The sequence below is a fragment of the Mustela erminea genome, chromosome 8 (assembly GCF_009829155.1).
Source record: "Mustela erminea isolate mMusErm1 chromosome 8, mMusErm1.Pri, whole genome shotgun sequence".
NCBI classification, from domain to species: Eukaryota; Metazoa; Chordata; class Mammalia; order Carnivora; family Mustelidae; genus Mustela; species Mustela erminea.
This window is the reverse complement of record NC_045621.1, coordinates 86542384-86557641: the sequence shown is the minus strand read 5'-3', so window position 1 is coordinate 86557641 and position 15258 is coordinate 86542384. Positions and strand designations below refer to the sequence as shown.

Sequence of the window (15258 nt, the reverse complement as noted above, 5' to 3'; positions counted from 1 at the left end):
CCGTATAATTACAGGCCTCTAAAAAGCTCTCCAGAAATACTCTCTCTCTTCATTTCTGCCTTCATGTTCTCATCATCACAGAGTAGGTATGAAACTCAGGTGTACGGGAAATGTAATTATTGTGCCATAATAAAAACAAATTTCCTTTTCAAGGCACTTTCCTCTAAATGATTAAGTCAACTCAAGAGTGTCTTCTAGACATTTTCCTGGGCCATTTCTAGTTCTGGAAGTCTGTGTACAGCCTAAGCATTGTTGGGGCCACGTGAAGCTCCCATTTATATAGTATTTCAATAAATACTTGGTGGCCACCTAGTACTCTGAGCCAAACACTAATACTAATCTTGTATCTAGGGATACAGTACTAAACAAAAAGAGATGAAATCCTGGTGCTTAAGATGTTTACATTCTACTGGGAAAAAAATAATAAAGCAGATAAGCGTGGTAGAAAGTTGTCTGGCTCTTGCCATCTGTCCGTGCTGATTTTCATTCTCTTCTGGTTTTCTGTCTTCATCCCCAACTTCCAGGTCCAGGTCTGGTTTCAGTCACTGTTCAGGGAGAATTCTGTGAGGCTATCTTATGTCACCTTTACCTATATCTGCCATGCAGGAATCTCATTCTGTTTCTGAATAGAATTTTATTCTATCTACTGAACATGAAGAACTTTGGAATCCTGTTTATCCCTAGGTGTTCCCCCAATAAGAATCTGAGCCCATATGATCTCAAAATCCTCAAACCTTCTAATAGCTTGTATTTTCAGGGAATGAGGAGGAAAGCTCAGGACTGGACTACTTCTGTGAGACCTCACCAAAGTCTCAGCTCTTTTCCCTCTAACTCTCCTTCTTCCAGTCCAGAGAATCTCTCTCTCTTGTCTGGCAGCAGAGTAGTCTGGCTCTTCATCTGCCTTCCAATCTACTTCGATGGTTAGGCCATGGCTGCAATTCTGAGTCCTTGCAGACAGCTCAAAGATCTAGTCTTTGGAATTCACATGTCCTCTCTTGCAAAACTCGAAAGCATGTTCTCTGCTTTTTTTGAGCTCAAAATGCTGCTACTCAGCAGCATTGGGGAATCTTGGAAAAAGGTGAGAAGAGCAAGGAAAGCTGGGGAAGAAACCTCAGTTATTATATATTATCCTACCTCATCTCAAATGATAGTTTGACTTTCCCAAAATGTCCATTCTTTCGTTTTTATCTGGGAGCCCAAACCACATTTTAGATGTCATGCAATTTACCATCTAATAGAAGAACTTGACTGTCACTAAACATCTCCTGATGGGGGACTCATGGCCTTTTTATGTCCAGAATATTTAATAACCTTGACAGATGCTCAAAGTATTTTTCTGATACACTTACAGAAACATCAAAACCAAACATTAATTGCAGTGATATCTAAGGGGTGGAAATATGAGGGGATTTTCATTTTTTATTTCAAGTTGTCTGCATTTTCCTAAATTTTCTGTAATAAGTATGACTCTTTTGAAGCAGCCTGGTCTGTTTTCACAACTTGAATTATGCATGTGAAGGTGAAGTTGGTCTCTGGGCTAATTTCTAGTAACTAGATTTCCAAAAGGATTTCTAAAAGGAAAGTTGACTTTTTCTTCCATATCATGGCTTTCTGCATTCAGTCATGACTTCACTAACTATTCTCTATTCCAAATCAAACACCTTCAGTGCCTGCATTCACCACTGGTAAGCACAGTCACCTTGGTACTCTCTGGTCGCGCAGTGCCTCCTCTAAAGTCAAGTGTCTGTAAAAAGTATCTAAAACTGATTTTTTCTCAGAAAGTAAAATTAAGCATGGAAGGTTGAATGATGATACCAGAATGGTAACTCATTCTCTTTCAAGCTATTCTGGAATTTCTGAAGCAAGGAGACAATTTTCAAGAAAGCTACTGAAGGTTTGATACAGATGTCCTTTGTGGGAAGTAAAATAGCTATTCTCCTCACCGATGTGAAAAGGAAAACTAAAAGGCTGATGAATTCTGACTTCACATATTGATAGCATTCCTTTTAGTTGTACCTAACATCACAAGGCAAATATTTAAGTTCTGCATTTCCCACTAATATTTCATAATTAGATGCCTTATTCTGGTTGGCCTAATTAATGCTGGTCCACGCACAACTCCCAATATTCTGAATAAAATGTTTCTTTGACATACTAGTTTCCTTAACTGCCTTAATGGACAAATTCAGGTAGAGAATAATGATGGTCTTGACATGTTTTCCTTTCTAAAGATAATCCCAACATATTATATATTTGCTAGCCTTTCACCCCAAATCAATGTCTTCCCAGCTACCATTATCAGTAGCTACTGCTAAATCAGAGCTCAGGAGGCATAAAAATTAAGACTTCTCTCACTGCTAGCATGGTCAAATATGAATAGATAAAACCACTTTAAAGGAACCTAAGCAAAAGCATACCTGAAAGTCTCAACTTATTTTGCCAATAGTGTATTTCCATTCATAATGAGAAACAAATGTTTTCAAATGTTTAAAATACTGTGTGAATCTGGAAAAAAAAGTAATACAGATTAATTTGGTTTTCTTCTGCCTAAAACACCCTTCTCAACTCTACAAATACATCCTTGGATATGAATTAGGTGATTTAAAAAATCATAATATGTCTCACAAGACTTCTTATTGACTCTAACTCACTTCTCTCTCTGTCTTCCCCAGGCGCCAGGCCTCACCATTAAGAAACCCCTTGATTTCAAACTTAAAATTCTTGACTCTCAATTATTTGTGGAAAGACTATCCATATCCCAGAATAATAAAAATCTGCATCTTAATCTATGCTCTGCCATTTCCTACACAGCTTTGATCAAATTATTCAATCTTTATCAGGCTTACTCTTTTCATCTGAAAATTTTGTTTCCCATCTGAAAAAGAAAAAAATAAAAGATAGGCAGAATATCCCAAATACATAATAAAGTTAAAATGATTTAAGCAACAAAGTGTTCATTCAGAATATACACAGAGATCATCAGCAAAGTAGAATATTTCAGGAATGTGTGTCTGTGACTAAAGAGAATGTCCTCAAAATGTAACATCAAAAATCAATGGAGAATGGGCAGTTTATGCAACCAAATATTATTGGGGGAAATTAGCTAGCTTTTACAAAAAAAAAAATTTAGATTACCATCACATTTCACATACTAAAATATATTTAAGATGAATTAGAGGGTAGGTTGAAAATAAAATTATTTTAAGAACTAGGAGAAAACATTTATGGTATTTATCTAATCTCTTTAAATGAGTGAATTTTATAATAACAAAAACAATGATAGAAATTCCAAAAGGAATAGTACTAGGATTATACACACAAAAATGTAAATAAATAAAATTAAACAAAAGAATTGGGAGAATATGAGTACAACAAAAATAATGAAATACGAAGCTTCTTGATACATGAAAAACTTACAAATCTATATACCCAAGGATGTTCACTGTGGCATTGTCTCTAATGGCAAAGAATTGGAAGCAACCTGAAATCCAACCAGCATGGGAATGGTTAAATCAATTAAGGTATTTCCATACTATGAAATGTAGCAACTTTTAAAAAGATGAGGTATTTTTATATATACTGACTTGGAAAGATGCCCATGATATATAGTTAAGGGGGAAAAAGCAAATTGTAGCATATTACGTATTTTTTATTTTATTCTTTTTAAAAAGAAAAATACACATGTATAAAGATGATAGATGATGATAGATAGATAGATACATACATACATACATGCATGCATGCATACATACATACATACATAGGTAGATAGAAAGAGAGAAAGAAATACAAACATCCAGAAAGAACATCCGTCTATTAATTATAGTCATCAATAACAAGTTTGACTAGAAAACAGGAGGGTTTTTTTAACTTTTTTACTCTAGATATTCCTGATTAGGACCTTTTTTTCCAAAGACTATACATTAGTTTTGTCAAACAAGATAAGTAAAATGGATTAAGCTAACAAACAAAATTACATGCTCTTAATAAGAAAAGGAACAGAAGATACAAAGAGCTATTCGTGGAAAAGAATACCCGCCATGTTGCTGTTTGTTTTTTCTTTAACTTCACACACATTTCCTAAATTCAAAGAATCCTAAGTTCAAAGAATGACAGACCATTGAAAAATGCCTATCAATTGGCAGCTATTTTAAAAGGAGTAGTACCAGATGATGATGATGTTAACAGGACTAGTAGGCCCTCCCACATGTTATCAGATTTTAAGAAAAGAAGAGCTGTAACTTAATGATCTAGTGTGAGTCCTCAAAGTGTGGTCCCTGGCGGAGCAGTATCATCATCTGGGAACTTGTAAGGAATGCAAATTCCCAAGTCCCTCCCCACACTTGGTGAATCAGAAATCTGGAGGTGGAGCTCAGCCATCTGTGTTTTAACATGGCTTCCAAATTAATCTCAAGAATGGCAAAGTTTGAGAACCACTGATCCAGTCGTTACATTTGCACTATTTTACTATAAGGCAAGGTTTCTCAACAGCAGGACTTGATATTTCGGGCTGGAAAATTTTTTGTGATGAAGGGTTATCCTGTGTATTGTAGAATGTTTAGGGATATTCTTTGCCTCTACCCACTAGATGCCAGTAGCAACTCCCCACCCAGTCATGACCATCAAAAATGTCTTGAACATTGCCAAATGTTGGGGGTGGGAATGGCAAGGGGTCAAAATTGGCCCTGCTTGGGAACCACTGCCTAAAGAAATACTCTAAAATGTGGAGGAAGAATACATGGAACCGTGTTTTTATATATCCGTTTCACTTATACCAAGGAATCATAGAGTATATGGTACAACCATTCTGTCCCACATAAGGTAACAAGGAAATAATATGTATTACATATGTAAGACATGAAAATTGCTCATGATTGAAGTGAAAAATTCAGGGTACAAATTATATAAAAGGGATTTTCTCAAATACCAATGAAAATAAATTATTTATACTTCCTATCACCCAAATGTTGGCAGTGTGACTCTCCTACTCAAAACACAAGCATGGATTCGCACACTCTTGGAATTAAATCCTGAACTTCTACCAAGGCCCATGAGACTCCAGCATCTCCTACCTCCTTTGCCTCACTCCCCAGTCTTCAGCCACACTATCCCTTTCTCTACTTGTAGAACCACCAAGCACAACCTCACTGAGGCTTTGTACCTACTATTCCCTCCCTGGGATTTTCCCTCCCTTTTATGTGCAACTAAGCAGGTCTCAGCTCAAATCTTCCTTCTTTCAAGGGCGCTCCCTAAGTACCCTGTCAACTACATGTCTCATTTCCCATTATCTCTGCTCATTAGAATTATAGGAGAGCTACATTATCTGCAGGCAGATGGCCTCACCCATATTAAGTAAAGAAAAATCTCTGGACTTGAACCCTGGGTGGCTAGGATTTTTTAAAATGTTGCTGAGATCAGTGGAAGAACTACTTCTCTGTTTTTCTTATACTTCAGTGGCTAAAATTGCATCATATATTAATTGGTGTATTGTGTTGTCTGGTTCTCCCACTAGATTAAGCTTCATATGGGCAAAGATTTTATCTATTTTACTCATTGCACTATCCCTGACTTCCAAAACAATATCTGATACCTAGTAGGCACTCAATAGATTTTTATGAATGAATAATAGTTACATTTAGTTACTGCTTATGGTTTCTGGTGGGTTTTTTTCTTTATTATACTTTTCTAAACTTTTCAAATTCTAATAGAATATGTTACTTTATAATCAGAAAAAAAGTAAATTAAACCCGCCATTGAAAATTATGATAGATTTGCAGCACAGTGGTGAGCACGTGACAGATATTTAACAAATGTCATTAGTGTTCCTTTTTGATATGATCTATTATGCAAGGTCTTTGTCTATAATATCCCATTTTTTCTATGGCATTGTTACCTTCTAGAATACATATTCCCCCAGAAATAAGTCATTTTGAAGCCCATGGGCTATTCACTTTTTTCTTTCCTTTTTTTTTTTTTTACTTTATCAAGTCCCCCATCTTGTTAGATGATCAGAATATTCTTTAAAGATACTTTAGATCTTTATCTAGAAGATCTAGGGGGGAAAAGGTATCTAAAAGATACTTTGAGAACTCCCTATAATGTCCAATCAATGAGTATGAAACAAGTAACTAATTGAAAATATTTCAATCTTCTGTGCTGAAGTCATTATAAAAAGAAATTTACTAATCGCAAAGAGTAAGGCCATGTCAACTATGAATATGGAACTGCTATATAAATCTCCTTTTCCATAAAGTGCTTTGAAAGAATTATATGCACATGGTTTTGTTTGTTTGTTTTTTCATGCACATGGTTTTAAAGTTTATTTAAAAGCAAAAATGTCAGAATATAGCCATGATTCCCATTAAGAAGGGAAATGCTTTGGAAAATAATAATATAATATTTAAATACAAAATTGAAGATTTTATAATTAGTTTAAACCAATTGGTTTGTAACTTAACATACTAAAAATGGCTGAATTACCAGTGAATGACTATGTCAACACACATTAGTGTTAAATACAAAAACACTTGTGGAAGTTCTTCTGCTTTTGCAATATTTGAAATTTTTTTTCTAACATACAGCCATGATTGTGAGGGAGAAGACTGAATTCCTTCCTAGTCCCCAGTCATATAAGGGAAAGAAAAAAAAAAGACCATTGTAAACAGCAGCATACTTCGTGCAAATTGAGGGTAGGCAAGCTATGGTTAGCAAGGATCCCCTCAAAATAGCTGTAGCACATAGGAATCATAAGTCAAGCACATTGAAAATTTATCCTATTTTTAACAGCTTCTCTCCACTTAAGTGGTCAAAGTCACAAGTAACATTTTGCTGTCAGAGCCTAAGCTGTATTCTGTAAGACAGGTGTGAGCTGATGGCAAGAAAACATTGACCACCACAATTTCCCCATTCAAGTTAACCAACCTAAATTTATGTGTGTTGGAAGATAACAGTATTCCAGATATAGGGAAAGGAGCACTTCTAATACACCTCCAATAACTTGAGAGTTGTCCTGCAGGCAATGATGTGGCTTTCAACTTCCTTTGCAAGTCACTATGGCAACAGCAAAGCACCTCATTAAGAGAACGTTTGCATCTGTATATTTGTTTGGAGCTGAACTATTATTAAATGCTTTGGTCTGCTTAATTCAGCATTAATTTTGAGTTTTATAGTAAAGTTCTCTTTCAGTCTGAGTCATTTGGTTGTGATTTAAAGCAACTAAGAAATTTCTTCAGGTTAGCAATTCAGCTCACTTTTGGAAAAAACTTACCCAGCAGAAGGCTGCAAGGATTTTTTTGTCTGGGGTCCAGCATCTGTAGCACTGGATCATAGAGTATTTCTAAAATAATCTTAAATTGATGGATCATTGCTCTTTCCATTTGGACCCAACAAAAAAGTAGCTCTGGCATTTCCTCTCCTTTTTGTGCTGTAATCTGTATATCACTTTTTCAGCTCTTACCAGAAAATGAATTCTTACCCATTTCGAGATTTTATAAACTTGAATTTTACTTAACAGTATTAGAATTGCTTTTATACTGAATGTATATCAAGTTCTATTTCATGAACAAATTTTAAAAATCATAATTATTTTTGTCAGACTATTTTAAACTAAGCAGTATTAATAAGTAACCATTTTCAAAAAAGTGCCATTTGGGGTCTTTTTCCTTTTAGTCAAGCTTTCAGTCACTAGACTTTGAGCTCTTCATGTTGCTTAGAATCTCTGTGGTAAGGATTTCTAGGAATAAATTAATGGTGAGTAAACAACCATGCAGAGGAATTCCCAAATATTGTTATAAGATCTGAACGTTTTCTCACCTCCTTACCCATCCATCAATTCACTGTACATTAATCTTTCAACCATGTCTTTGCTCTCACCTTTCTCATTCAGATGTGTTCTTTTGCCTTTTGGTCTTTGTTTTGCCATAGAAGGGGAGTTTCTTTCACTTCGTTGCTGAAAATGGGTTAAATCATAGCTCAAAATTTACAACACTGTCATGGAGTTTAAGGCCTAATGAAATCTAAGCCCTATGAGAGGTGTGGAACTTTCCAGAAATGACCACAATCTGACCTCTTTGAGTTAGCTGCTACAGAGTTCCAAAGCCAGGTGGCATGGGAGGTAAAATCCATCACATTTTCAAACTTACATGGTAGGCCTTTAGCAGAGCAAGCTAGACCAGCATTTCCTAACACATGCTTCTCGGGAAAGAGAATCTATGGCATCCAAGTCAGCTAGAGAAGACATGAGTCAAACAAAGATGGGCAGGGATATTTTTTCTTCAGGACTGTTCAGAGCCTTTATTATGCTACTGTGTATTGTGAACTTCCAAGAAGAAGAAAAAATGGCATACAACTTTCTCCAAAACCCATTTTACTCTGCAATGCCTATCTTTGCAAATCATATCACAGAAAGGGGGTTTTGCAGAATTCACTTTAGTGAAAGATATCGTCAGATCCATAGTGAATATCTACATGGTTACTGAGTCAGATCCTCTCTTCCAAAAATACGACTCAACTGCATTTTAAGCTACTGGAAGTATAACTTAGTTGTTTTTGAGAGTTTTCCATCTTTGGTACTAGACTGATTTTTTTTTTTTCTATGCATGGCTTTTCTTTCCTTCAGTAGCCTATGGTTCTCCTCTACATGTGTTTACTAGCTCAAATCTTTAGAAATAATGGCACTTTCAATATCCAGCTGGTCCCCACAGTGAGAGTGGGATTTTTGATACCCTTTGATTTGAAGTAAAAACAAAACAAACCAAACAAACAAAAAAACCTCTAAGATTTAAATAATTTTTCAGGACAATATTCTAACTGTATTTTGAAATTGTGGTTGATTCCCTATGTGGTCCTAAACCAACCATTTAACTATTTAACAGTTTATTGAGGTAGAGAATAGGTAAGTTCACATTTCAATAAGGAAGTTTGTAATGCCAGTTGGGGGGACTTCTTTGTTAGCCACTACTAGAAAGGAATCTAACCTAACTTAAACCTTGATATGAGAATGTTTTTGCCTATTTACATAAATCATATAATTTGGTAGATGGTGATTTCTACCCCAAATTCGTCTTCAGGGCGCCTGGGTGGCTCAGTGGGTTAAAGCCTCTGCCTTCGGCTCAGGTCATGATCTCAGAGTCCTCGGGCTCTCCATCGGGCTCTCTGCTCAGCAGGGGACCTGCTTCCCTCTCTCTCTCTGCATGCCTCTCTGCCTACTTGTGATCTTTCTCTGTCAAATAAATAAAACCTTTAAAAAAAAAAATCATCTTTATTCTCAGCATCTTTTCTAACCGAAAAGTTGTTCAACATTTCAACGTACCAACTACTGGTTGGTTGATATTCAGAAAAATAATTGTCTATGAAATATATATATGTGTATATCTATATACATATATGTATATATGTATATATGCACACACACAAGCACACATTCTTTAACAGTAAATCAGAAATCATGTATTTTATTTAATACACTTCCATATTGTCTTATTAACTTACTTTCTTGACTACATTTGATTTTTCTGAAAGTTGTTGCAAGTAACTCGATTTCCCAAAATTAGGAAAAAATTCCAAGCTGTTAAGGAAATTTAACCTGCGGTAATATAAATCTAACAAGAATACAAAAAACTATGTGTTGTTTAGTAAAATCTACAGATAACAAGATTATTTTAAAGCACTCATAAGTTAAAGCTGGTTTTATTAAAATCAAGTAGAAAATGTGCAGAGAAACGGACCGAAAGGATGCAGGTTTGAGATGGAATGAATGCTCCACATTCACACATGCATAAAAGCACAAAATGAACATTTGTCCACAGGAAATTTAGGAAACTGATGCATTGGCAGAAATCCATTACAAGAGTCCTCTTGCATAACCCCCTGGCTAAGATAGAGAACTCTTTCCCTGAGGTGGATTCTGACAGGCAGATCTAGCCTCCTACTCTCCATTCTATTTAAACTCAGTCTTGGTGTTCTCCTCTAGATTTGGTCCTACTGTGGATTCAAAGACCAGGCCTTTGGCTGAGCAGGAAAAATATGAAGAACTCTGGGGGAAAACTGAAAACGAGTGTAACCCCACTTCAGCTTTCTTTCGCCTCTCTCGTGGCCCATGTCCTATATGCTCTAACTTTCTGGAATGCCCTGGAAAGCTGAGTGCCTCCTCCCCTCACCCAAGCTCCTCCACATGCAGACCTCTCCCAGCATCTACCCTGGTACCCTCCTGACAGCCCCTGGGGCGCTCTCTCCAACAGTCTGCTCTTGGGTCTCCCTGGATTTTTAGCCTCACCTGTGTGAGTTTGATATAATTCTGTCTCCCAACTATGCCAAACTTCACTGTTCCTGCTACTAACTGAAATTACAGCTGTTACTGAATAGGAAAATACATCTTCAATCCTCAATTAATCTTCACATTGTCGCTTTCCCTTTTCAGTCTCCCTGGACTCTGGTCCTAATCTTCCTCTACCCTGTTGGCCAAGATGCCTTACATCAGTGATTAACCTTCATTCTTGCATACTTTCTTGTTTCTGTTTCTACCTTCTCCGTGTCCTATTACCTTTGAGCCCTGCACTGTGCTACAAAAATCTTGCCAACTTAGATCTTTGCTAGCTCTGGATAAAGTTGTTAAGGCAACTTTTACCTAATAGGTACTCTATTGATCAGTTACATTCTCTTTCCATATTTGCCTTTAATGAGTTGTGTTTTTTTTTTTTTTTTAAGTTGTGATGGAGTCAATGAATGAGTATCATAAAAAGGTCTTATTTTAAAATCAAGGGCGAAAACTGTTTTACCTCCACAATAAATCTTACTAATGACTTGTATAATAAGAAACTCTGTGAAAGGCTCAAGAGAGATCTTAAATTGAGGTAAACAGGTGTAGTAAAGTGAAGCAAAGGCTCACTCACTCAGTTTGTCCCCACTCCAGGTTAAATCATTCTATAGGCTTTTGGTAAATGCAGTAGCAAAGCGAGAGTTTCTTATATTCCAAAGGAAACTTTAAGCTCGAAGTCTCTGATAACTCATTTACAATCTAAAATATGAGAACCCCTTCCAGAATGTAGCCAAGTCAACCACGCTCATAGGCACAAATGCTCTCCTTATAAAGCAGAAAAAAGTGAAAAATGGAGGCAGGATATCTTGAATATTCAGTCTAAATTTGGAAGTCATTTTGCACACAATAATCTATCAGAACCAGGCTGTTAATCACAATTCTGCAATAAGGTATACAAATTCAGGCCTTCTATAGAAGGATTTTATAATCTGAAGGAAGGTGGCAGAATGAAAAACCAGCCTGGTAATTAAGAATAGGAGTCCTAACACACACACATCACAGCAATGATGTTTCCAAAGGCACTGGATTCAGACTCCATGGGTTTATACCTCAGTTCTGTGTGACAGCAGGCTCTTCACCTCTCTCGGCCTCAGGCTTCTCACCTGTAAAATGGGCTGAATAACAAAAGCCACCTTGTGGGATTATTATGGGGATTAAATGAGATAATACCATGGCTTAGAACAACACTTGATTTTTTTTTTTTTAAGTGATTATGTCAAGGGCATTTGCTGGCCATGAACTTGTGCTGTGGAGGGTCATAAACCAATGGCTTTGGTCCTTCTCATTCTCATTCAAGAGAGAGAAGTCATGGCTTCTTGGTCTCAGAAGTGGTCTTTCAGAGATCTGGGTTCATGAAGAGATGGAAATAAAGCAAGTCCAGGATTCCAATGTTCCACAGAAGGCTCTGAGATGGAGACCCCGTGGCCTTGCAATAAATTTCGTTTGCCTCACTATTATTCTCTACACTCATAGTTCCCTGGGGTCCAGATGTCTGGTGGAATGCAGAATTTAGAATTCTTAGCACCCTGTTCTTCTATATGCTAACCTTATTTCCTTAACATGGCTAAAACCTTGTCTTCCTAATGAAGTATAAAATGAAGTAGGCTTCAATGGTAAGAATAAGTATCATTGTTTAAAAGTCTCAATATCTAGGATGGGACTTTACCTTCCTTTTAAGAGTCCTGTACTGAAGCAGGCAAGGCATTACCATTAATAAAACATCCTAATGTTTCATTGGTATTCCATCTCCCCATATAGTCCTCACACAAGCAAACATGTCTTTGATTCCAATGGGACCATTTTCCTGTGCAAATTCTATAGGATTCCAATATTTTATTGAGGTGTGAGCTAAAAGGGATGTCCAAAATGAATGGAGACACTTAGAATTTTGCCGTACACCTAAATATCTCAGAACCTACCCTCTCTACAAAACATCATACAGTTAGCATTGGTCAGAAACACTTTTCTCATTCCAATCACTAAAAAGTTGTTAATTTGGAGGGCCTATGTCAACTTTTTTCCTTAACTATGCATATATTATTCTATTTACTGTGTTTGGATTCTTCTATATTCTAGGCATGTCTCATCTATTTCTTCCAGAGATTATAAACATTTTCAAAGGTCGAATCTTGTTAACTCTCTACAGTAATTTTTGCTGTTTATTTATTCTTTCATTCCATATTTATTGAGCATTCACAATGTCCAGGTACTGTGGGGATAAAAAGTTGGACAAGGTGATGAATCCTTCTCCCCAGAGTCATAGGTTCTATTTTCATACAATGAAGCATAAATAGGTTTTAAAATGTCATGGCAAAGTTGCTGTTTTTCTAGAACTAGAAAAACGTTTTGCCTGTGTTGCATTCTCTGTTTTGCCAAAGCCAATCATTGCCCTTATTTCCTTTCTTGAAATTGAAATTGAAAAAAGAAAAAGAATTCAAGAACACAGAATTTTATCAGTCAAAATTAGCCACAATTTTACTTCAAACTCATAGAATCTTCTCTTCATCCCTCTCTCCAGGATTGTGGCCAAAGCCTCCAAGAACCTCATGTCCACTCAAAGTCTAGGAATTGTATTTGGACCCACCCTTCTGAGAGCTGAAGATGAAACGGGGAACATGGCAATACATATGGTATACCAAAACCAGATAGCTGAGCTCATGCTAACTGAGTACAATAAGATCTTCGGCTCAGAGGAAGACTGACAGACAAGACAAGTGACTGAATATGTTCACATCTGTCTTGATGCCTAATATTTTTACATTTCTGTAAACATATTTCTGAAATATTTTTTTCCTTTCAAGCGACAGATGCCTCATTTTGTGAAAACTTAATGATAATTTTGTGTTTAAGTTCCAAACATTTGAATAAAATAGTTGACAATATTTGCCTATATGTGTTCTACATTAACCCCTTCATTGCTGTTCCTTCTAGCACTTCCAGGCATTCAACTGTGCATGCTCCACACTATAAAATAATGTGCTGAGCACAGCACATATCCAAAAAACAGCTTTAAAACTGCTCCCAGACATTAGATGTGTAATTGCATAAGTGTTGAGTTTTGCCAGTATGGGTATGTGTGCACACAGGTGAGCCTGCTCCCTACCCTGGCTGCCTCGGGCATGTTCCCATACTCCTGCTTGCACAGGAGTAGAAACAAAGGGAGAAGGAAGTCAGAAGTTAATCACTTTTAAATAGACCAACAACAAAAAATCAGTTTCTCCACTAAAATAGACATATTTCATCTTTCAGGAACATTTTTGCATGTGCAAATATAAACTATAGCCCAGTGATCCTCAATGCTGTATGGTGAAATTTATAAATACAACATGTTGAATGCCAATTTTTCTGAAGAGAAATGACAGTTCAAAACATTTGCCACTGAAGATTTTATATATATACAAACACACACACATACACATGCACACAAACATATATATATATGCATATATATATACACACACACACACATACACACACACACACACTATTTGCAGTCCCATAAACATACTGTCTTATAAATTAGAAACAAAATTAGTGCCTTGGAATTTTGATCCTTATAATATACAGGAATTGCATGACCACTCATTTTTAAAGTTAGCATCCATTTTGAATCTTCATCAAACTGTATATCTTCCTCTGCCCTGGCTATGTCATTTTATGTAGAATTTTTATTATGCTTCTGAGGATGCTTTATTGGTGAATTACATTAAATCCATCTAGAAGAAACTTTTTTAAAAGCCTCTTTTTTTTTCATATGCCCTAAGGATTACTTGACTAGACTTGGATTGCTTTATCCATTTGATGGTTAGTTTCAGTTATCATGGATAAACAAAAGGGTAACTGTCTAGAATATATCAAATATTGTTTTATTTTTGAAAAGTATGTTCTAGCTGAAGACATCTCATACCCAGTTTTGTGAAAGTATTTTGCTGATAAAAATGTAGACTTTTGTTTGACAGCTTTTTAATCAAATTCAAAAGGAATAAATAAAATTAATCCAGTGCAATAAAGAGTAAGTCTAGTTATCGATTTGGTCATAAAATGAAAAACAAAGCATGTAAATAAAATGTGTGAAGCACAGATTCAAAATCAAACCCTTCGAGCAGTAATGAGCTCAGAGACATCGGCTGTCTGCGTAGACGGGGTACATGGTACAGGGAGAGAGTCTATTCAAGGGATAGCCAGATGTGCGGGAGCTCCGGCATCCAGGGAGCTGCCTGAGAAAGAAGCTACCTTGCCCGTCTTGAATGTTTTCATCTTGGCAATGGTGCCAGTAAGTCGGCTCCTGGCCGAGAACAGAGAAGCAACCACAATAAATGCCGAAGAGAGGTTTCATCAAGAGGGATAGATACACATACCACAAAGCCAAGGCACATCACATGAGTCGGAACCCCATGAACTAAAGTCACTGGTAATGAGGAGCTAATAGGCTTGCCAGCCTTGAGTTCTTATATGTAAAGTTGTACTTACGCATTTCAGAAAAACATGGAGACAGGAAAAAAGAGTCTCTTGTATTCTAGTTCAAGTCCTCCTCATTTCCATGACATTCCATATTCTGAATTACATCTCCTCCAAGGTTTTAATTGCTTCCCTTTTTGAAAGGGGGAGAGTGGATTTAGTGGTCCCCACGTTTAAATCATACCCCTTCCCGTGGCCCTCTTTAAAGTTGTTCTGGGAGCACCAGCCAGAAAGAAGCAGCACTAATAGCCAAAGAGAAGTGGCACTACCTGCTTTGAGCAGGGACTCATAGCCCCTCATCTCTGCTGCTTTCCAGATTTATAATCTTCAAAAGCACCAGCTTCTTCATTTTCCATCTGATGGGATTTAGCCTGATTCAAACCCCAGCTGTGTCCCATCCTTGCCTGCTAAGGGCATTTAATCAGAGACTATGTTTCCTCTCAGGGACAAGATCATTCCACAGTACTGAGGCAAAACGCCCATCA

The 15258-nt window shown here is 36.7% G+C and overlaps 1 protein-coding gene across 2 annotated transcripts in view; it reads left to right on the top strand.

Annotated features, from left to right (window-relative positions):
• Window positions 1-13197, top strand: part of ARHGAP15 (Rho GTPase activating protein 15) — a 601111-nt gene extending 587914 nt beyond the window's left edge. For both annotated transcript variants that reach the window (XM_032356220.1, XM_032356221.1), the window contains exon 14: window positions 12834-13197. In XM_032356220.1, coding sequence (XP_032212111.1) covers window positions 12834-13017 — 184 coding nt within the window. In that variant the 3' untranslated portion in view covers window positions 13018-13197. The remainder of the gene's footprint in view (window positions 1-12833) is intronic.
• Window positions 13198-15258: the final 2061 nt, after the last annotated feature.